Source organism: Phasianus colchicus, chromosome 6 (assembly GCF_987193195.1).
Source record: "Phasianus colchicus chromosome 6, bPhaCol1.hap1.1, whole genome shotgun sequence".
Lineage (NCBI taxonomy): Eukaryota > Metazoa > Chordata > Aves > Galliformes > Phasianidae > Phasianus > Phasianus colchicus.
Genome location: NC_143441.1, coordinates 39,445,656 through 39,468,570, shown reverse-complemented (window position 1 = coordinate 39,468,570; position 22,915 = coordinate 39,445,656). Strand labels below are relative to the sequence as shown.

Sequence of the window (22,915 nt, the reverse complement as noted above, 5' to 3'; positions counted from 1 at the left end):
TAGTCAGAGCGTTTTTGCTTAGGATGGTTAATCCTTAGAGATTAAAATTGTCATTCAACTTACTTGTTTTAAGATTGGAAAACTGCTAACCAAGTTAAGTTTGTGGGCTGTATTCTTAACAGCACAAAAAGGAATAGCTGGAAAAGGGGTGCCTGTTTGAGAATGTTCTTCAGGGCTTTGTATGGCCAGGCTTGTACAGGACGTTTCTCCTCCTGGCAATTCTCACATTCTCTATTGAGGAGGAGATTGATAATGTTATCTTCATTGCTGTTTGTTTCTGATATTATGTCGTGTAATAGATTTCAGCAAATGAACAGGTAATAATTGTATGCAGTAAAATATTTGTTACTAATTTTGGAAGGGGATGATAATCCACTAATTCAAACGTTTGAGGATCACAGCGACGTGTCTTTGTGTTTCTTTTGATTTTAGTAGCCAAAATCTTGTATTTACTTCTTCTAGAACTTAAGTAGCCCATGGGAGCCTGCCTAATAATACTTGATCCCATGTAGTAAACAGTGTGGTGAGGCAAGCTCTTCAGGGTGGTAATGTGTTTTTGTGTATACAAACCACTCAGCTTGTTGCTGTCTCAGCAGTTATGTTACAGTTATATGGTCATATTCCTCATCAGTGTATCTGCATTTGTCTCATTACCAGTTAGTAGAGTATTCAAGGTGAGCTCTGCAATACCTGGAAGTTAATGCCTTTTTTTTCCAAGTCACTGTTTTTAGGAACTTGTGCTTGTGTGCAGCAGTCTACTCTCAGAGCACTGTGCTGTAACTTAATGGCCTCAGGTAGCTGTAGTAAGTTGCTTGTTCTTTTTCCACTTCATTAATACTTTTTCTCGAAGAGGAAAGACAAATGTTCAGGAATGCATCAAGTGACCCATGCATCAGAATAAAGATCCTGGTTAGTTGTCTGTATGTAACGCCTTCCTGTTCAATGAGCCTTTTTATATGCTCTTCTGTCCTTGCCAGCAGTGTCTTTATTTCTCAGCTGTATGTCTGTTGTAGGACTAACCCAGTTCTGGGAGGGGCTTCTCTGCTTAAACAGATAAGTGACAGTGAATTGAGGGTGAAATAAATGTTTGAAACCTACTGGTCTGCCTGTCTATTCAAGCACAGGTGCTGTCAGTGAGAGAGGAAGCAATCCTCATATGGTTCAAGTGCCACTCTGAAAGATTCATTTCCTTTCTACTTAATCAGAAGTTACAAAATTCACACTTCTTGAATTGAAATGGAAACTTTCAAGAGGGTTGTTGGAAAGGGTTTCTTGCCAGTATCCAAAGTGATGTTGCATCTTGGTATGAAATCGAGCAGTTCACAGTTAGGAAGGTCAGATTGCTGGTGTAAATACAGCGATCAAGTGAATGACTCTTACATTTTACATTCACACCTTTACACCAGTTTCACAACTTGGACGTTATTGCTTCTAGTTCTAAATAGAAATTAGGGCTCTAATATCCTCCCTGGAAGACTTGGCAAACTTGCCTTTAAGGAGAGGTTTGTAGTGAAGACTGTCCTATGTGCAGTTATTGCTGTTGAACATATTCTAATTGGAAAGGCCGTGGTCCGCAGATTGTTTGCTGATCAGGTCTGCAGAGCATGTAGCTGCTAGGAAGGTGTTAGTATGGAAAGCTGACTTCTGTATAGGATTCTCTTCTCAGATACTTCTTAAATCGAGAAGTTTGTAATGAACGTATACTTAAAAGTACAGAACCTACTTGAAAAGGAAGGAATTGCACAGGTAACTTTGAATAACTGATCTGTGGTGCATCGTGCCCCTAGTGACCTTCCAGGTGTAGGTAGGGAGACGCTTGGTGTAACTTGATGAGTTTTTTCCTTCTGTTCCAGTCATGATCATCCCCTGTGTTGGTCTGTCTGCACAGTACCTGACCTGCTTTTTTTTCTTTTCCAGACATTTCCCCAGATCTGGTTATCTGACATGTCTCATTCTCTCTCCTGTTTCTAAAATCTGTAGTTCTCTTTGTTAAGTTTCTTCATAACACAAGAGATAAAATAGTATTCCTGGTCTCTCTTGTGTATTTGTTCTCTCTTGAGAAGTGTAGCTTTTACTTGTCTAGTCTGTGAGTCTTCCCCCTCTCCTCCCCCTCTCCATACCCATTCCATATTAGTATGCTACGAGGATGTGCTCTGCATACCTTGGTGATACAATTTTTCTCACTTCTTGAAAGTCCTAAGTAATTCTAAAAGCGAGCAAATCATACAGCATTATAATTTAGCATATAGTATTTACAATGTGGTAACCACTTCCCAGGCTGGATGTGGCTCTGGGCAGCCTGGTCTGGTGGTTGGCGACCTTGCACATAGCAGGGGGGTTGAAACTAGATGATCGTTGTGGTCCTTTTCAACCCAGGCCATTCTGTGATTCCGTGACCCTAGATATAGCTCAGATAGTATCTGAGTTTAAAGCCAGGGCACGCAGTGCTTTTGTTGCTTCCATTGAGAAGGAGTGGGGATGTGGGGTAGGTAAGAGCCAGATCAGCACTGCAGCACTTTAGTATTCTGTTACTGGATTGCTTTAAGTGGATTACTCCTACAGTGCTGTTAAAGCCTCATGTGCTTATGAAGACACCTGTGCAGTCTTTTAAGATGCTATTTTTTTTCCTAATTTATTTTTGTTGCTTATATGTATTTATTATTGAAAGTGTTAACCTTGTTTTCTCTCCCTTTTTGTTTGTTAGAGGATAATGCTAGCTGTTTGTGGTGAGGATGCTGTAGTCGTGGAGTGAAGGCAAGGTACTGTGGGACTTCAGCTGCTGGGACAAAGGCTGTTCATAGTTCATATTAGGCAGCTGATGATTTCATCACGTTAAAACTTAAAGTCTTTGTGCCAATAGACAAGACCTCAGGTGTTTGCATGTGAGGGGAAGGAGCTTGAGCTACCAGAACTGACATGTCTGACATAACTGAAGTGGACCAGGTGTTTTTGGTGTTTTTTTATTTTTCTCAGGCAGTGTGACTTGTTCAATTAGGAAAAAGTGTGTTTGTGTGGGAAGTCAGCAAAACATTAATTGCTGAAAACTTTAATCAGAGCTGTAGGATAGAAGTGATGAGCAATTTTGGCAGTTTATTCTGTCTAGCTGTGCTCTGGACTTACACTTTCTTTGAGGATTCCTGTCTGCTAAGATATTAAGTATCCTTAGTGATGGCTACGTAGTTAAAACCAGTTGGAAGAGAAACCAGTGAGCTTTCTGGTCATCTTCAAGACTTGACTGAAGGGAGCTGTTGAGCAGGTCTGCATTAACTCTTACATCTGTTTTGGTTTTCCATGGCATCATTGTTCTCGTTGCAGAAAGACGGTGAGCTGAAAAACGGTAGTTCTTAAATCTCACCTTTGTTTGGGTGTGTTAACTAGCTTTTAGGTAGTTGAAGTATGGGCTGTGGAAATAACAGGTCCTGAACAGACAGACGTATCCTTGGCTACAACTGGAAAACCTGGAGAAGCTACCGGGGAGAGAGAAACTGAAGTGGTCATGATGAGCTTTTGTTACTGAGAGCAATGGACACAGATCACTGAGCAGCTATGTAGCTTGTCTGTGTTACATCCAAGGGTACAGCACGTAGTTAGCGCTGCGGGAAGATAGCAGCTTTGTTGTGTCAGGTGCCCAGGCCATCTGGAAAAACACTCATGGATATTTCTGATAAATAAAACTAAAACCTGTGAAGACTGAGCTCTCAATTTGATGGTTGTTGATTTGCTTCAGTAGGAAAATGTCCCTGGGCATGATTTGGTCGCCTCGTTATTTTTTGGATGTTGTAACCAGCAAATGGTTAAAGCATTGGTTTCCAACTCTCCAGTTGGAAAATTAGAAGCAAGGTATCCACATTGTTTGTGTTAAGCTGTAGGTTTTTCTGCTGTAAGTTTATGAGGGTGGGGAATGAGAAAGAATCTGAATGTTTTTCCAAGGTCAGTCTTCTCATGAACATCACTATCCTGTCTTTCAGCAATCTGAGGTTGACCTCATGCTTGACCTGTGCTCAGGACTGTAGATAAGAGCACTTTTTGCTAATAAAAAAGATTAAGTGATGAAGTTGTTAGGCCTGAGGTAGAGTCTTATCCAGAACTGGTTTGTGCTGTGGTCGGGAATGTATGTGTAGTTCACTTCTGTGTTTATAATGGATGTTAGTCTAGCTCTTGTGGTTTCTCCTGCCATTAACAGTAGAGTGTGAATGAGTGTGTCATGCTGTGGTGTCCTTTCTCTTCAGGCCATCACAATAGCTGAAAAGTATACTGTTAGAAACTTTGCTTTTTCACGTTTGATTAATATAAATTGCCTACTTCAGTTATCTAAAAAGCTAAACAGTAGTAGTTGTTGAGGGTTTGAAGGAAGCCAAACCACCAGCTTAGCAGTCAGTGCTGTCTGTGTGGGTGGCACTGCTGTATGAGGTTCTAAGCCAGCTTGTGGCAGCAGCATTGCTTCCAGACAGGGAGAGAACATCTTACTCTGCCACACTGCTGCTGAACTGGTTCTGCTGGGTCACATCATTGTAGTACTGAGCGGATGGAAGAAGCGAGAACACACTGCCTTGTGGAGAGGTAATCAGTTCTTCTTGGAGTGATTCCGTTTCACTTATCTGTATGGAAAAAAATAAAATGTGCCTAAGGAGAAGGCCACACGATACCATGTATTGGAGAGTCTCCAGAGGGTGATGATGGGAATCAGCGTGCTGTCAGAAATGCCCAGGAATGCAGACATTGATAGAAAAACCTTCCAGGTCTCTTCAAGCTATTGTTACAAGGTGTTCTGAAGTGTTAATCTGGAAGGCGTTTCCTTCTGTGTTTCAGTGATGTATTGTTGATTTTTATTTATTTATTTTTGTGAGAGCAAACTGGCAGGTACTTGGTCATTGAAGTTAGAATGTCTTGTTAACAACATCGTTTCACATTATGCTGAGGTTTTTCGGTTTTTTCCCCATCTTGTGTTAGAAATGTCACACTCTTTTTTATTGATTGGTTATTACTTGGTGCTTTATTCTCAACATGATGAAAATGCAGGAGTTGCAAAGGCTGACAGTGTATTGTGGTAAGCAGTATGAAATCAACATTATAATTGGTAATTCAAAGGCAGCTCCTATTTTTGCTCTCTAAAAATATGTGCAGGATCAAGTTCATGGTTTTCAAGACACCAACTGTATTTATTTAGCAGATGCTAATGCAGTAGAGTTAAAATACTCATTACATTGAAAGGCTGTGATGAACTGATATGGAAAACAGCGTCTTGCAGCCTCTGTAGCCTGTATGGGGTCAGTGGTCAGAGAGAGGTAGGGTCGCTGGGTAATAGGATGTTTTCTTAAGTCCCTTAAGTAGGTTTCTCCACTGATATGCAGATTGCTTTCTTGGCATAAAGTTTTAAAATGTCTATAAAATAAAAGTAACTTAGTTGAATCCAGCAAGGCATGCTTATTCATACCTGTCTAACTTTGTTCTGTCTCCAGCAGTTACCCATTAAGAATCTAGCACTGTGCAACTGCACACCTGGGTGATGAATGGGCTCAATATCCTGTGTTGTGCCCTGCATACTGGTGTTACAGTTAGTTTTGGGTGGGTTATGACTGTTCTGCCTTGGAGAGGTGGAGGAAATGCATAGTATCTGTTCTTTCAGATGTCAGATGTATTTTGTTTGTGCTATGGCTACAGGCTTGTACTTGTACAATAGGCAGAAGTGGAGGCCTGAAGAGTATCAGAAAAGCATAGCATTTATTTTTGTTTTTTTTTTTTTGGATGTCTTTAACAAATGAAGGTCACAGGTGACCTGAATGCTGGAGAAGTGAAGGGCATTAAAGTGGCACTTCCCTTTCAAAAGGGCAGGTAAAGACCTGGCATCGAACAGGCAGCATAGCCCAAATGTACTGATGCTGTCTCCTTGTACATCACACCCAGGATCACACTCAGTCCCAGTCACACACTTAGCTCTCAGTGTGTAGGCAATGCAAGTGACCGTGATGGCTGTAGTGCAGTGAGTTTCTGAGCATTGGGGAAGTGCTTGGCCTTGCAGCAAGCCTCTCCTATTCAGCCTCTGTTCTTCCTGCGTCCTCTCCATCTCCATGTGAGTTTGGCCTCCCACCTGTCTTAGTTACTCAGTGTTTGTATCAGACTTAAAACCAGATTTGATCGTAATTGCACATAAAAGGTCATGAATTTGGAATGCCAGTCTGTCTTGTTTTTAGAGGCAATCTAAATAAACTTGGAGATTACAAGACACTAAGAATAACTGACCTATAAAGAATAACGACTTGGCATCTGATTCATGCTGCGTGTAGTGCTTTATCTTTCAGAATACACTTTTATTGGTCAGGAAACATATAAGTTCTATGCTGTGTGAGCCTTCCTGCCTAATACAGGCTGCAGGGAGCATCTTTGTGCATTCGGAGGTAGCTGTGTTCCTTCTAAGCCAAGAAAGTGTCTAAATCTGTAGACTGGCAGAGTGCAGACTGATCTGTGCAGCAGGAAGTTCACAGATAAGTGCTGTGATCTTCGGGAAGTCTATTTTAAGTTATTCACTGCTGCACCTGTCATTGTCACTACTGAGGAAGCACTTTTCTTTTGTGGCATCAGACCTGAAATTACAATCTGTTGAGTGTTTTGAGTACAGAAGCTAATGAGAAGTTCAGTAGAAAAGTATTGCTGGGTATTACTTACATTTTTGTTAGTGTATTTTGACAAATTTTAGCAGATTGCTCCAATCGTATACTGGTAGCTAGGTGGGTTTTTCTTTAATACACTTCCAGTGCATTGAACTCAGTGCCTCTGTTCTGGTCTTTGTGTTTTATAGAAGGCTTACTTAACAACTACCTCAGTACTTTACTATCCCAGGACGTGGAAAAACTTTATCTTTCTCTATTTAAGGAGTTACAAACTATACCATGCATTTTTTTCTCTTCTTAAAAAAGAACAAGCAGTGGTTTGGAGGAATGTGAGATGGGAACATGGATATTACTGGGGCTGTTATAGTGATGGCAGGGCTGTGGCTGGATGTGCCCTGGGCAGCTTGTGTGCTGCTGCAGCCTCTGGCTCTGCTCAGTGCTGAGTGGTGGTTTCTTTCCACTGCTATGTGAGATCTTAAATAGAGGAAGAAAGTACTTTAACAGTGGATACTGTGGAATCAATGAAAGTGTGCTTGTATAACTGGCTGAGTTTCAGTTCTGAGTGTGATTCACCCTGTGCTTTCTCTGTGGGCTTGCTTTTTTCCCTGTAGGGCTGAAGGGAGCACTATGTATTTATTGGCTGATTTTGGAAATAAAATGAGCTTGGGATTCCAAAGGGATGCTCTGGAAGCTGCTTCTGCTTGTTTTATTTTCTTAATTACAGTATATGAGCTTTTTAAATACAAAACATGCCTGTGACAGTTCTTAAGAAGTGCTTAGTTTTTCAGGCTGTGCGAGCAGGCTTTAGTGCTGGGTTATGTAACAGGAGGTGCTGAGTCTTAGCCATTGAGCGTGCATTCACTCAGATGCTAATGCTGTTTTTGTGGTGATGGTTTAATGTTTTGCTGTCTCCACATATGCTAAATGTTTTACAGAATTCAGGTTAAATATCAATCTAATTTTATTACTCTTAAATGTGAATGACTTCTTGAGGTAATGAAACTGTACTTTACAGAAGAGCTGTAGGTAAACTTGCCAACATAGTAAACATGAGGTAATCTTGAAGGAAAATACAGATGTTCTATTTCTGCGATTCAGGTTCTTGGGTAAACCCTTTTTCTTTTAACTGAAAATGAGATACTCAGAAACCTCCTTGGTGTCTGTCAGGCCTCTTTGACTTCAGAGTTGTGTAATGGACTGCTCTGAAAGCTCTCAGAAGAAATACTGCAGTACTAGGTGCAAAGACTGGAACAGAACTCCCACTGTGTGATAGGCTGTGGCTCAGGGGGTGTGCAGCTGTGAAGGCACAGCCTTGTTTTTGTGGAAGTCCTTAACCTCTTTGGTAGGGGTACCCGTAAGTTCCTTCATGAGACACTGCATTAGGCAAAGCATTCCTCTGATAAAATGCACACTCTGTCTTGCATGCAGTTACTTGAGCTCTTGCTGGTCTTGTACAAGTTGATGTTTTAGGGAGCTGATCTTCAAGCTCCAGCTAACATTAAGTTCTGCTGTTGTACTGCTGGAAATGCTGAAGGAAAAATAGTGGTCCTGAATCTTCCTTCTGGGCTTTGTATTTCAGCTTTTTTAGCAAAAGAAACCAAATCCTTTTCTTACTCTGAAGGAAGATCAATTAAATCATGGAGCAAATGTGGATCTAGGAAGCTGCTGATTCCCTGATTTGTGTACTTTGGCTTATGGAAGGGAATGGTTTTAAGCCTTCATTAGGTGGACACTGGAGAGATGCAGCGGCTCCTTGAACTGCGTATTACAGATTTCTTTTGCTGCCTGGTGTTTTCCAGTGCCGTACCTGCCTTGTTTCTGTACCACTGTCAGGTTGGTTAGTGGATCAGCCTGAAGATACACCTTCTCTGCAGAGGAGAAAGGGTTGATTTAATGAGGAACAGTTGAAGTCTGAGCAGCAGTTCCTGTGGAAGAAGCTGATATTTTCCCTCACAGATGGAGTGGAAAACTGAGAGAAGGGTAGTATGAAAGTCGATCCAAGGTTTTTGAGCCTCGTTACCTGTCTAAATGTAGATTTATAATCCATCCTGAACTTCTGGTGCTGTGTAGCGTATTCTGCCATAAGTAGTGTGAGTAGCTGTGGCGCCCTGTCCCTGTTGGAACACAGCCCTGTGTTCATGTGTGTGTTAGTTCTGTGCTGCACAGTAGTGAAGCACAATAGAGACTGGTTTCATGTGTTACTTGTTACCTTGTTATTCACATGACTTTTTCTTAAACAGTGCCAGCTGCTGTTATCCCTAATGTAAGGACCTTGTTTTCCAGCATTTGTGTTAGTTCTTAGTGTGTTGTTTTTGCCATTCAGAAGTATTGGAGTGGTTGGTGAGACTGCTGATGCAGTAATGTTGGAGTAAGGGACAAGATTGTTGCACCTTTTCTTTTTTGTTAGGGAACTGGATACAATTTCCTTATGCTAATGACAAGATTTTGAAGTACCCCTTCTGTGCTCTTACCATGAAGATTTACTTAAGCTGTTGGAAATGGCCTTCTGGCTGGAAGCTCTGGTAACAGGTGGCTCTTTTTTTTTTATTTTTTTATTTTTTTGTTTGTTTGTTTTTCTCAATCCTGTGTAGGTTGTATTGTAGAAACTAGATGATATGTTTGTTTTCTGGTACAGTATGATTTTGAGCAGTGGAGGTCATGCTATTGGCTGTTCAGTAATATGCATTCAAAGCATCTTCAGATACCCTTTCTAATCCTTTAGCATTCTGTTCAATATGAATCACTGAAATGGCTTCGGTGTGTTACAAACTCAGAAGTGACAACATTGCATTTGGGACAACCAGCGACCTGTCATCAGGAAGGGCACTTCAGGTGTGTGGCTGTATCTTATAGGTCCTGTGAAATATGGCTGTGTGGTAAAGTCACAGGAGAAGGAACTCAGCTGGTTTATGTGTTTCTGCTGTGCAGAGGCATGCTCATAGCTCGCTTTGAGCCACTCTTGTTTGTTTCTGCTCGTCTGCTTTTCCACAGTGATTTGGAATAGAAAACCAGTCTTTATTTGGTCTTACTTGGTGAAAGTAGATCACTCTTGAAGTGTTGCCCAGTGTGTTTTCTGCTCCCCTACCACCAACCACTGAACAAACAGCTAACAGAACATGTAAGTAATTCGTGCACAGAAGAAAGATATATATATATTTTTTCATTCCAAGAAAAGGGGCGAACTCTGTGTGCTCCTGGAAGTGCCCAGTCTGAGCATCAGGAAAGCAGTAGACTAAGATGCTCAAGACTGTTGCTGAGCTCACTTTTAACCTGTATTCCAGATTAAAATACTAAGAACAACCAAAGTTTCATGATAGTTTGTTAATTACAAGTACGTGTGTTTTTTAAGTACAATTAGATTATATTTCACTGAGCAGGTGTTTTAAATTGGGATTTGTAGCAGTGATCTAATTATTATAGTAATTAGTGGAATCTTTCTAATTGCCTACTCATGAGGCTGACATCCGTTGATTAAGAGAAGTGATCTGCATAGTTTTTCACCATGTTTGGAATACAAAGCAATCTTTGTAGGCTCTGCCATAGTAACAAGCATGAATTTCTCTTCTGCATAGGATGACTCAGGGCATTGAGAGATCATGCAGCCTCAATCAAAGTGAGAAGTTGTTTACCTGATGTCTGTACACACAGCCTGTAACAGGAAGATGGCTTAACAATTGCTTGTTGACCAGGCTTTACTTTTCTAAACCTACAGTGTTCTTCAGGATCCATCACAGAGAGAGCAGGGAACATCCCTGTGCTGCTTGGTTTCCCACAGCCTTTGTATCCTGTTTCAATTGTGTTCTTATTGTGGCCAAATGTAAATATTGCCACAATGTGTTACATGATGGAGTCAAGAGAATAGAAGCTTCTTATGTACTTGCCTGCATAACTATTGCATTGCCATTATCAAAGGTCAGATCTCTGCGACTCAGATCGGTGTAACTCAGGATGACAAGGGTGACTTTGGAGCTCTTCAACAGCAGTTGTTTGGAAACAAACTTGTCAGAATGTCGTTGCTGTTTTGTGTGTTGTGTGTGACTGAACATGCATTTGAGGTAGTAAAAAGGAAAGTGCATGATATTGCTTCTGTAATAAGCTTGTTGCTTATGAAGAACTGAGCGGGTTTGCTTCCTGTCCTACTGGAAGTTGCTGAAGCCACTTGCTGTTTTAAATATTAGAAACATGCAAAGGAGACCTGGGGTATCTCTGGACAGTCTGCATTGATCCAGGATGGATGTTACACACTGGCTTTTGTAGTGTCTGCCTTTTGCTTGCAGCTTTGCTGGTGCTTGTAAGTCTCTGTGTGGGCCCTTCCTATTGCAGTGGCAGAGAGTTGCTTCCCGGAGCGCCACAGAAATGCATTGCTGAGCGTGGGCTGGCCCTGGGGAGGGCTAAGAAGAGATGGGAGAAGTAAGGGGAGGTATATGGCTGAACTGATGAGCTTTATTTTTATGCATGTAATTCTCCAAGTTCACTCTTTATGCTCCTCCCGATTTTTTATGTAATTTAATGATTGTTTAGCAGGTTGCAGAACAACTAGGAGCTGTTAACAGCAAGAGGGTGTTGAGTGAGGCAGTCAGGTTGGTGTACTCCTTTCTGTTGCCTTCAGTGAATAGGTTATTGGATTCAATTTGTGGACAAATTTCCTCTAGAGTAGGCTGACAGTTTGTTCTGAGGCCACGTTCCGTGACTGTGCAGGTCACTGAGCTCCTCCTGTGCTCGGGAGCAGTGCGTGTACTCCATAGCTCACTGAGGGGTGAGGCTGGGGCATGGTGCATGCAGTGGGCACACCAATGTTTCAGTAGTCCCTGACCTACGTTGCAGGGTAGATCAGAGTGGTCTTGGTTGGATTTTGTAGCCTTCAGCTGTGTTGTGCTCTGTTGTCCTTAGACAAGTGCACCTTGCTGATGGTGACTTGAGATAACCAGGGTGCAGGAGCAGTGCTGTCCTGGTGAGTTTAGCAGCTGGGAGCCTTCACCTTATGGGTCGAAATCAGATTGCTTTTACACCACTTCATCAACTGTCAGGTGGCATGATGAGCTCTACAGCTTTTGATGTTTCTGGTTTCGTCTTTATTATAACGTTTTTGTATTTAAATGAACAGTGATTTCTTTTGTGTCCACGTGTCCTTTTCATAATGATAACATTTTTAGAACTTCTTTCAGTGGCTGTGTGTGGTTCACCCCTCTGCCCCAGTCACTTCCTCCAGCAAAGGGAACGATCCTCGTGTAGACTTCCAGAGTCCAGGGACTTCTTTCCTCCTTGAGATGCTCTTCTCTACAGCTCTCAAAGTGAGAGTTGGCTCTTCTGGTAATTTTTGCAAACGAATGTGCCTTTAAATTATTCTTTAAAGAGCTCTGGAATGAAGTGTTAGAGTTATGCAGTCAAATTAGGAAATAGTGAATTTTTCCCTTCATTCTTATGGAGATGCACTCTCTTCTACTGCAGTAATGTAAGAATACCACGCATTCTGTTCCTTCGGTGTAACTATTAATGACAGGGTGGTGCCCCTTAGATTTTTTTTTTTTAATTATTTATTCTAAATGCCTTCTGGTTATTGTACTTAGAGTATGGCCTCCAAGGTGTGTTGCAGAGTGCTCTGTCAAAGTAATCTCTGTACTGTCAGTGTTGGTTTTCTGCGAGGAACTGTAACTTGGAATCCAACAGTCCTGTTGCCTAAAACTTGCTGGGCATTACCGGAAGGAGCAAGGAAGCAAGGAGTGCTTGTTCCCATTTACCACCGTCTGCTTAGTTCAGCTCACAGATGAGTTTCTAAAGAATTCCACTTGTGTTTCTGCATTATCATTTGAGAGAGGTCTTGTTCCTCCTCAGATCAGAAGTGAACAGAAATTGCAATTCTGCTGTGCTCGGCTGCACCGTGAGCTGCAGTAATCCCGCTTTGCTGGGTGCCCTTGGTACTGCCTTTGTGCCTTAGACTGTCTCTAAGAGGTCTGCTCTTTGATACTGCAGAGCATAATTGCCATACTGATACAGCGAAAGTGGATGCAAGTGACAAATGTTGCATCTTAGGAATTAATAGAAAGGAAGACTATGGAATGGGTATTCATATATAATTTAGCTTAGAAAATGTATAGACTACATCATATCTTGCCATGTTCTTGGTAATCAGAGGGAAGGTTGCTGTCTCAGTGGGCTTTTTTTGTAAACTTATATTAGAAGAAAACCAGAGGAGAGAAAAAAGGAGGACATAGTTATTTTGTTTGTTTAAACAACTGGCAGAGTAACCTGAAGTGCAGCGGTGAGTGTTAGAATTCTGACTGCCCACATACCTGGACAGGCATCCAGAGGGTGCAGTGCCACATTCATGGCTGGGGGTTGCACGAAGTAGAGCTCTTTTCCTGGCTGCCCTCTGGGTGTGCGCTCCTGCTGCAGCCCTTCTGCTCTGGAGCTGTCTGACCTCGTAGTGAGCCATGACAGGGAGCTTACCTTATGGGCACTGGGCTGGGGGGAGATTTTGGCTTTGGTTGAACACTGAGTAGCCTCATACACGGACTGGATGAGCATTGGTGTCGGCACCAAGTAGAAGGAATGCGGTTTGAGGAAAGGTGCCACTGCTCTGAAAGCAGCGGGTCAGATGGGCCTCATAGCACAGCTCCCAAGGCTGTATATTTCCTTCGTGTCAGGCAGAGGAAGCAACTGCAAGGGAAGCTGTCCTGGATGCGAGCCTAATGGGCTGAGCATAGCTAATGTAAAAATGGAAGGCATTTCAGTAAGGATAAGGCACCTTCGTGGTTACAATTTTCTGTAAAGAAACAGTAGTAGAAAGAAGTACATTTCAGTATTTACTAGTTAAACAGAGGGGATGTATGAAAGATTCAAGGGAAGCAAACTGAGATGGAAGGAACTGCTGACTTGTGTGTTCTGCAGTAGTTTGGCCTGGGTTGTACTAATAAGACTGGCAGCTGTGGTCTGTTCCAGTGTTGCTTTGATAAGAAGGATCAGTTGGCACAAGAACCTGCATCTGGGGAGTTGGAACAAATAATATGTGAATGTGAAAGTGAAAGGCTTGTCTCAGAAAAAGGAACAGGGTGGTAAGCAGTTAGCTGCGAATGTGGTTTAAGAAGGGGATACTGTTTGTACTGAGAGGACGACTTGATTGTGCTTGATGCTGAGTTGTTGAAAATGCTTATCCAGCATTGCTTTTCATGAGCTTTAGGTTTTATTGCCCTCAGAATCTTTTTTTTTCCCTAAAAGGACAAATTTTGATGTAATGATGACGCTAAGCAACTTTGGCTGCTGCCAGAGGGGATTGTGTCTCTCTTCCTCCCATCCTGCTGCCAGAGCCAGTTACTGGAGCGCTAATTGCTTTGGGGAGAACAACAGGAGAGCCGCTGCTCTGTCCGTTACCCTTCCCTAAGCTGTCACAGATCAGCCTGGTGCAAGGCAGCAGTAATAGAGACTGACAGTGAGGGGACAAGACCACACCTCGTGGTAGCCAGCTCTTACCCAGGTTTCGTTCTAACATGACAGCTTTAGCCTTGGAGCTCAACTTAACCACCTAAAATTCATGCTGGGGCTTTGAAGAAACAGTCAGAAACAATTTCACAGCTCTTTGAGAACTTGTGAAGGACAGGTGGCACCCCAGAAGATGGGGGAGGGCCCTGCAGTGGCACTGCTTTCAGTACTGTTAGAAAGGTGGGAGCTGGGGGCTTGTGACCCGTCAGCTTCACTGCACGTTGTGGGAAATATGGGTGGCAGAAAGTGTTTGGCCCGGTGATCACCTGGAAAATACTAGTCTCTTTGTAAACAAAAACAGGAATTTTTTTGATGTGAAACTGGACTAATCCAGTCCAGCTTCTTTCTATGGCCAACTGAGACCTGCTGGATAGCTGCACTTGACTTGGTCTTTCATTCTGCTATGCAATGAACATAGCATATGCCACTGAAACTGGAGGCATAGGGAAAGAGTAACTAGTTGGAAGACTGTACTTGGACATGGATGATCAAGGACAAAGATCCGTTGGGTTTCTGAAGAGCTCTGTCTTGAAGTGCTTGTTGCCAGGTTTGGGGAAGATTTGGTCTATAGTGTCTGTATAGTAAACCAGTGTAGCAACAAAGGCAGCTGGCCTGTTTGATTCAGAACCGTTCTGGCAAACTGAGGTAACTGCTGCACTTTTAAGCAGAAGGCTCCAGTTTCAGATGAATGAAGTGTTGCGTTTGAGTGGGAGGAATCAGCTGTGCAGCCATAGCGGAGAATGAATGCAGAATAGAAACTGGAAGCTTATAGGCTGGTTGGCTATGGTTTTTAACATGCTTTTGTGTTGAAAAATAAGCTTCCAGAGTTCTATTCACACTTGATGTTTATTATCAGGAGTGAGGTGGCTGAGCTGCCAGCTGACTTGTTGAAGCAAGGTGCAGTGTCCCTGTTAGTAGTTTCTGTCCAAACTTAATCTGGGGTTAGGGAGCTTCTGATAATAGAGTCTTTTTTGCTTAAAAAAAGTAAGTCATACCCAAGAATTCACTTTAGTTGCTGTATCTCCCATGTGGCTGAGGTTTATCAAATGCAAGAGGATCAAAAAAGTCTTGTGAGTTTTGTTTGTGACTGTGTGATGCTGTGTTACCACAGTTGGTCTCTTTTCATAAAAAGATGGCTTAACCAGACAGGCGTGAACAAGTTCTGCTTGTTTGAAGGAAGTGATGAGCTAAAACCCCTGTGAATTCTTGCAACAGAACTATACCTTGCAGCAGGTTTTAGTTTGAGCTCTGCTCTGGCTTTGCAGTTTACAATAAAGTTAATTTTACAGTTTCTAATGTCATTTTATTTGGAAGATGTTAATTGCTTGTATTGTACTGAAGAGGTGTAAACTGGAGTCTGACAAAGCTATGATAAGGTGATACAGCTGAACACGGGTAGGTTCTTAATTTGCTTGTGGAATCAGTTGCCCTCTCCCCCTGCCCTTTTGCTGTAGCTGTTGGTGTCAGTGTTTCAGTAGCCAGCCAGTAGACAGCAGTACAGGCATAGCTGGTGCTGCATTGGATTACGGCACCTGGGAAGAATAGTTTGAATGCAGAAAGCAACAAAGGTGTCTTGCTGCTAGGGGAGAAGATCATTGTTACACTGCGGATAAGCCACTCATGATGTGTGAATGTTGTGTGCATGCTTGGTGCTGCTAACATACGCAGGCTGAGCTGTTACTGCCTGCTGTTGTGACAGACTCACAGGAAGGATGGAGTGCATTTCAATAGTAGCATTAGAAGGTTCTCAGCAGTATTGCTGACCTGTTACTCAGACTGCAGTAGCAGTTGCAAATGCAGCTTGCTTTTAGGCTTGAGAAACTGCTGTTGTTTTCTGACAGCAAATTATTCTCACTGTGGTGGTTTTTAGTTTAATGTTAAGCATTGATGGGTTAGGAGGGGAAAAAGGAGGGTGATGTAAAACATTGTGATTAACAAGAGTCACCCGTTTGGGGTAATGGGGTAAACAGTTGTTTATCTTCATAGCAGAAGATTATGGCTGGCCTACTTTGTGTTTTTCTGTCATTGCTGTCCACAAATGGCCATAGCAAATAACAGAAAAGAGCTGCTGTGAATATCCATCTGCAGGTACTTGTTACAATCTGTATGTCTTATCCATCTGTAGTGTCTTTCCAGAAATATTTAAGTATGGATTTATGTAGGGTGGTGTGCCAAGAACATGCGGCTTAGCTCAGTAACTGAAGTCTGGTATGTTTGTGTAGGAGAGAGGGCTCCACCTACTGGAAAAACCTACAAGTTGATAGACTGTGTCTGGAATGAGGAGTTCGATAAGTGGTTTCTTATGTCAGGTCCCATGGTTTGGGAATGGGACCGTTTGTGAGGAAATAGGGGTGTGTTTTAAAGTCTGAGCTCTGAAAATATACTTGTACCTTTTTTAATGTTGACTTCACTTTTTAATTTTTTTAATAGGAACATCATCTCCAACGGGCTATCTCAGCACAACAAGTATATGGAGAGAAGAGGGATAACATGGTTATACCAGTCCCGGAAGCAGAAAGTAATATTGCATACTATGAATCTATATATCCTGGAGAATTTAAAATGCCAAAGCAGCTGATTCACATACAGCGTAAGTAAAGCAGTTGCTAGAGTCTACACCAGGAACTTTATTTTAACAGCAGTTAAAGATCACTCTTAAATGTGTTGTGAGCTCCTATCAAATCTAGCTTGGGAGCATTTATTTCTTCCAGCGTTTAAATAGTATGAACTCCCCTGTCATACCTTCTTAGAGGAATATTAAGCTCTTCTTCAAGAAGAAGATAATGTCATTCTATGTCTGTATGTTCATACTTTAATTTTAGCAGTTTCACTGAGTTGTATACATGTTAGGATGCTGGTGGTGTTGGAACACCAGTTGCTCTGCTTGGATGTGGACCTTGACATGAGCACATTACTTTGGACACCTTCCAAAAACATTGTAAAATGTATTGCAAAACTGTCATATGGTGTTATTTTTTAAATTCTGATAATCTGTTGCGTACACAGGCATAGTTATGTCTTGCTAGCTGGCTTAATGTTAGGCTTCTGTGTCAGTCTGATCTTCAGTAATAAGCTGAAGTAGCAGAGCAGCATGCTCTAATAAGCAAATTGAGAGACTAATACCAGAAGTCCTCATATGCTGATGCTAAGGTGCAGTTTTTCACTCTTCTTTTGTTTATCTACTAGTGGTCTCTTAGTTGCTTTGACATCATTCAACTGCATTTTTTTTTAAAAGCAAGTCATACTTTTCACAATGTGAAATGCATGCTTAAGAAATTGATAGTTCTGAGAAGCCAAAGCGGTTTGCATGAAGCCGAGAACGAGGGATGTTCTGGATGCTGTATTTTCAGAGGATGTTGTAAAATACTGAACAGCTTGTTCTGTAATACCTGATTTATAATTGAAGGTCCCCTGCCACGCTGTGTAGACAATGCTATAGGACTAGTTTGGTCTGGCACCTTTAGATCACAAAAGTCATTGAGAAGGATTGTGAGGTCTCTGCACTGTGCATGTAGTTCTCTAGGAATACCTCTTAAATGCATTTAAGCTGGAGTCTTAACTTCTGACATGGATGCTACAACATGAAATTGTAGAACATAAGATGGTAGTGAAGTCTGACCAATACAGCAAGTTCTCCTTAAAAGTAGTGGGGTTGATTACCTCTGAATGTTTTGAACACTGTAAAGCTTTCAGTAGTTAATAAAAGCATGCTCAAGTAGATATCAGTGTCTATCCTTGATTTCATTCATATAATTTATTTCAGTAAAAAGGAAGGTGTTACTTCTCAGTGTGTTCAAACGTTATTTTGGTTTTGTCTTCAGAAGGATCTGGCACAAACTCCAGACACTGCTATTAGAACGGAACGTTTCTGTAGTGGAACAGTGACTTGAGCTTAATTTGTGTTGTTCAGCTTTTAGTTTGGACGCTGAGCAGCCGGACTATGACATGGATTCAGAAGATGAGGTCTTTGTCAATAAGCTGAAGAAGAGAATGGATATCTCTCCTTTGCAATTTGAAGAGATGATAGACCGACTAGAAAAGGGCAGCGGTCAGCAGGTATGGTGTTGCTTTGAATAAAAAATCTGAAATGTGCGTTGTATGTAATGCCATATGACAGTGACATACTGGGTTTTACATTTAGCCAGTCAGCCTGCAAGAGGCCAAGCTGTTGCTGAAAGAAGATGATGAATTGATCAGAGAAGTATATGAGTACTGGATTAAAAAGAGGAAAAACTGTCGAGGGCCCTCTCTTATCCCAGCAGTGAAACAAGAAAAGAGAGATGGCTCCAGCACAAACGATCCTTATGTTGCTTTTAGAAGACGAACAGAAAAGATGCAGACAAGGAAAGTAAGTAGACTAATGCTTCCCTGTCACTTGCTTCTCTTCTTTCTTTTCCCTCTCATAAAGTAGCTTATCTAAAGAGACAAACTTGCTAGGTAGTGTAAAGTAATACAGGTTGACTTTTTGCTTGTTTTTTTCCCTTTTAATTTGCAAGAAAAAAAAAGATTAACAACTTCATACCAGCTGTTGAAGGAAGTTTGTATTCAGTAGTTTCTTGCTCTCTAAATTGGATGCTAAACCTGCTTGTGATGGCAGAAAGCTGTAGCTTGTTGGTAGATGCATCTGTTTCTCTTCATTTGTTTTAGCATGTGGTTTAGAAAACCAAATATTTACAGTTTATTTTTAGTTCAGATTATGTAATTTAAATGATGTGAGAAAACATAAAAACATTTTTTTTATCTGCAGAATCGAAAAAATGATGAAGCGTCTTATGAGAAGATGCTTAAACTGCGTCGAGACCTGAGTCGTGCAGTAACCATCCTGGAGATGATAAAAAGAAGGGAAAAAAGCAAGAGGGAGTTGCTGCATTTAACACTGGAAATTATCGAAAAGAGGTAATGTTTTCTGCAAATGTGCTACAGAAAGCTTTGGAAACTGCTGTAGATTTCAATTCTCATGAATATTTTATAAAATACAAGAGATTATCTTAAAATGAAAATTTGAATTTTTCTGCTCTTAACAATATAGCATATTTTCATTTATGGTTCTGAAGAGCAAAATTGTATTTAGGGAGTCATCACTGTGGAAAAAGAAGCCTGCTACATTAATGTGCATTGTTGTATTACATGTGTATTCAAACACTTGCATCTCATGTTCTATGTATTATGTAGGAAGAAAGAATGTAGCTTCAGGTAAATTCCTTTAGAAATTGATATGTTAAACTTAACTGTGTAGATTAATGAACATCCCCCTAAAGAAAACAAACAGACATCTCATTCAGCATAACATACTGTTCTGTGAGTAGTTTCCAACTACTCCTATTTGACAGCTGTGCAGGAGACTAAAGCTCTGCTTAGTCAGCTGTCACTTTCACAATGAACTGAGAATCACATTTGAAATGTGGAGTTGTTCTTCTAGGCAGATGGAATTCAGGAATCTGAATGGACGTATCAGATTTAAGTGTCCGTGTTAAGATGTTTAGAGTCGGTACTGTAAAGCTCTAAAACAAACTTCTTATGATCGAATTTGAGTCCTTGGAAACGCAAGCTGAGTATTTCTGTCTTTTCTATCAGGTGCTCTTTTTTCAAGCAGTGACCTTGTCTAGTAGAGTTAGAGGAGAGATGCACTAGTTTTTAAAGAAAGTAAGCTCTTGAACACAATTACTAAAAAAAAAAAAAAAAACTGACCATCAAATTAGCAGTGTGCTCAGGTCTTGAAATGTACTGCATTTCATGGTTTCTACATCTTGTAAAGCTATGCTATTACACAAAGAGGAATAAAGCTTTCTGCCACACTGTTGAACAATTTTGGGGATAAATTTTTTCTTTTAAGTGGCGTTGTCCCCAGGTAAGGAGGGAAAGACCTTGTCCTGCTCTTCCTTCAGGTTTTTGTTTCCTCTTCTTCCCTTTGCATTATTTTTTAACAGACGGTTATCCTTATTTGTCAGAACTAGGCATTGCAGTAAAAATTTGCATACTATTTGTCTCTTCTGTAACAGTCGTTTTTGAACTGAGTGCTGACTTCTTGGGAGTCCTTTTGTCCCAGATAGAAAGTATTGTTATTCTGTGTTTAACTGTTGCATGTTTGTGTTTTTACTGGTGTTATGAATATTCATAAGGGTGATTTTATGTTTTTTTTTTTAATTACAGGTATAATTTGGGTGATTACAGTGGAGAGATTGTGTCTGAGGTCATGGCACAGCGGCAGCCAATGAAACCTACCTATGCTATTCCCATCATTCCTGTGACTAACAGCAGTCCTTTCAAACATCAAGAAACTATGGAACTGAAAGAATATAAAGTTAAAGTGAGTAATGTCGATAACAGAGTTGTTTGCTTATGTCACAGCATATAACTACAGCATTTGAGGATGTATCTGCAGAAAATATTTTTAATTGAGAAGGAGTTGGGAGCTTTTGGGTGCCGGAAATAGACTAGCAGGGCTGCTTTAGGAGTGAAATGCTTTGTTCTGTTGGAGTGATGAAAACCTAGAAACTAATGGAGTTCCTCAGGACCAAAACAGAAGGAATTTAGATGAACTGCAGACAGAAGGATATTTGCAGTTGTTATGTTAAACTTTTGCACTGGTTGATATTGATGCTTTAATCAGATAATGTCCCTGAAGTTAAGATATTCCGAACAGAGCTGTGTTTGTTTCCCAGATATTCAGTAAAGATAGGACTGATAAGATAAAACCCTTAGTCTGTTGTGAATTCATGTAGCTATTTTAATCCACAGGTTTGCTTGACTCAGTGTATGTATTTTGATGTGAGCCACTGACATTCCTAGTATGCTGTATGTCTGTGTTTCATAGATTCATAGAATTGCTCAGGTTGGAAAATATCTTAAAAATCAAGTCCAACTGCAGCCTAACCATACTACCCTGGTTTTGTACTAAGTGCAGTATCACTTAGTTATTGAGTTACCTGACCAGTGTTTTCTTCCTGCTGGCTTTGCGCCATATGTAACATATCTACAATACCAACAGCTTAGCATGTTACATACATCACATAACTTCAGAAAAGCTGAAGTACATTCGAATTTTGCACAGATTTCTTGTACCTCAAGAATGTCCAGGAACTGTTTGGGATCTGACAGGATAGCTTGAATCTATCAATGTTTCCACTGATAGCAGGACACTGTATTTGAGACTGCTGAAGTGAACTCATCTATGAGTGATGCTGGGTTGATGTGGTATCTCAGGGCTTGGAAGAGGCACTTTTGTCAGAAAATGTAGAAAATGCATTTGAACCTGCATGGGGAAATAAGTTTAATTTTTGTTTTCAGAGATTCTGGGTATCTTTGAGGAAGTCAGCTTTTGCCTTTTTGCCTTATTTGGTTCTTGATTTCCCCATCACTGCATAAATACTTACGAACATTAGCCTAACAGCACTGTTGCATACATGCTGATCTGTTTCCCCAGAGTAGCAAATTCACTTTGACCACTGGTGTTCTGTTGGCGATGGCTACAGAGCAAATGGTGCTTAATTCCACTCATTTCAGTTATTAGAAGTGAAGTACAAATATTCTTATTCTGCTTCTGTAGCTATTAAGATGCTGGAGTGAAGATGTTAATGCTTAGTTTGCTTACATGGTAGTTTTGTAGAGCTACTTTTGTAGTCTAATATAACGTGTGTAAAAATTTGCTGCTGCTTTTCCTTTCAGCAGGATAAATCCGATGTTATTCGGCCCAAAAGAAAGTATGAGAAGAAGCCAAAAGTCTTACCTTCATCTGCTGCTGCTACTCCTCAACAGACAAGTCCTGCTGCACTGCCAGTCTTTAATGCTAAAGATATGAATCAGTATGATTTCCCTAGCTCAGATGAAGAACCCCTTTCCCAGGTGGGATCTCTAGAATTCTTCCTCCCTGTTGGGAAAGGGATAGTAATAAAACTTACACACTTACCAATACCTACTTTTGCCCATTCTGCTTGCGTTTTACAGGTTTTGTCTGGTTCTTCAGAGGCTGAGGAAGAAAATGATCCTGATGGTCCTTTTGCCTTCCGTAGGAAAGCAGGCTGTCAGTACTATGCTGTAAGTAGAATTTCCTTGTGTACGATAAGACAGAGCATTGTTGATGGGAAAACTTATGTGTTTAATTGTTTGTAATTATTTTAAGCCTCATTTAGACCAACCTGGCAACTGGCCATGGAGTAGCCCTAAAGAGGGAAGATTAGGAGATGTGCGTTACAGATACTGCTTAACCACTCTGACAGTACCCCAGAGGTGTATTGGGTTTGCACGAAGGCGGGTCGGCCGTGGAGGAAGGTGAGTGCTACAGTTGTGATCATTTTTTTGGTTGTTTTCACTTTAAAAAAAAAAAAAAAAAAAAAAAAAACATACATATATATGTAAGTCATCTCTGAAATGAGCAAAGATAAAACGCACAAAACAAAAAAAACCAACCCTTAAACCATCACAGAAGTTGGTATTTTAAGTACTTCTATTTGATGGTTTCCTCAGCAGATCAGTGTCTCCACTTTTGTAGCAGACACTGATTTAATATTGCTTGCTGAAAAGTTTCTCAACTTTGTTTATTGCCAGCAGTGTTCAGTTCTGAGGTGAAGACAAATGTATGGTTTTAGCTGTAGTTGTTTCATATTGAAGTGATTGGCGTAGTGTAAGACAGGATTTTGTGTTTGGAGGTTGAAATAATAGTTTTTTGATGAAAATGCTTTTCGTAGTCCTGCTATAAAGGAGAATTTTTTGGAAGGAATTTTTAGAAGTGAAAGTAACAGTTAAGTTCTGAATCTTAATGAATTCCAGTCTGTTAATTCAAGCATTTTACTTTTGATCTACTGTAATGATTAAAAAACAATTATAAATCACTT

At 40.9% G+C, this 22,915-nt stretch overlaps 1 protein-coding gene across 7 annotated transcripts in view; it reads left to right on the top strand.

Moving 5' to 3' along the window:
* The window catches only part of EPC1 (enhancer of polycomb 1), a 60,209-nt gene that overhangs the window by 21,532 nt on the left and 15,762 nt on the right, over positions 1-22,915 (top strand). For 6 of the 7 annotated variants that reach the window (XM_090143078.1, XM_031616040.2, XM_090143079.1 and 3 more), the window contains 8 exons: positions 16,515-16,674; positions 17,995-18,140; positions 18,226-18,432; positions 18,832-18,980; positions 20,235-20,391; positions 21,750-21,926; positions 22,029-22,118; positions 22,204-22,352. In XM_090143078.1, the coding sequence (XP_089999204.1) occupies positions 16,575-16,674; positions 17,995-18,140; positions 18,226-18,432; positions 18,832-18,980; positions 20,235-20,391; positions 21,750-21,926; positions 22,029-22,118; positions 22,204-22,352 (1,175 nt within the window). In that variant the 5' untranslated portion in view covers positions 16,515-16,574. The remainder of the gene's footprint in view (positions 1-16,514; positions 16,675-17,994; positions 18,141-18,225; positions 18,433-18,831; positions 18,981-20,234; positions 20,392-21,749; positions 21,927-22,028; positions 22,119-22,203; positions 22,353-22,915) is intronic. The other variant, XM_090143076.1, reaches the window with a different exon arrangement.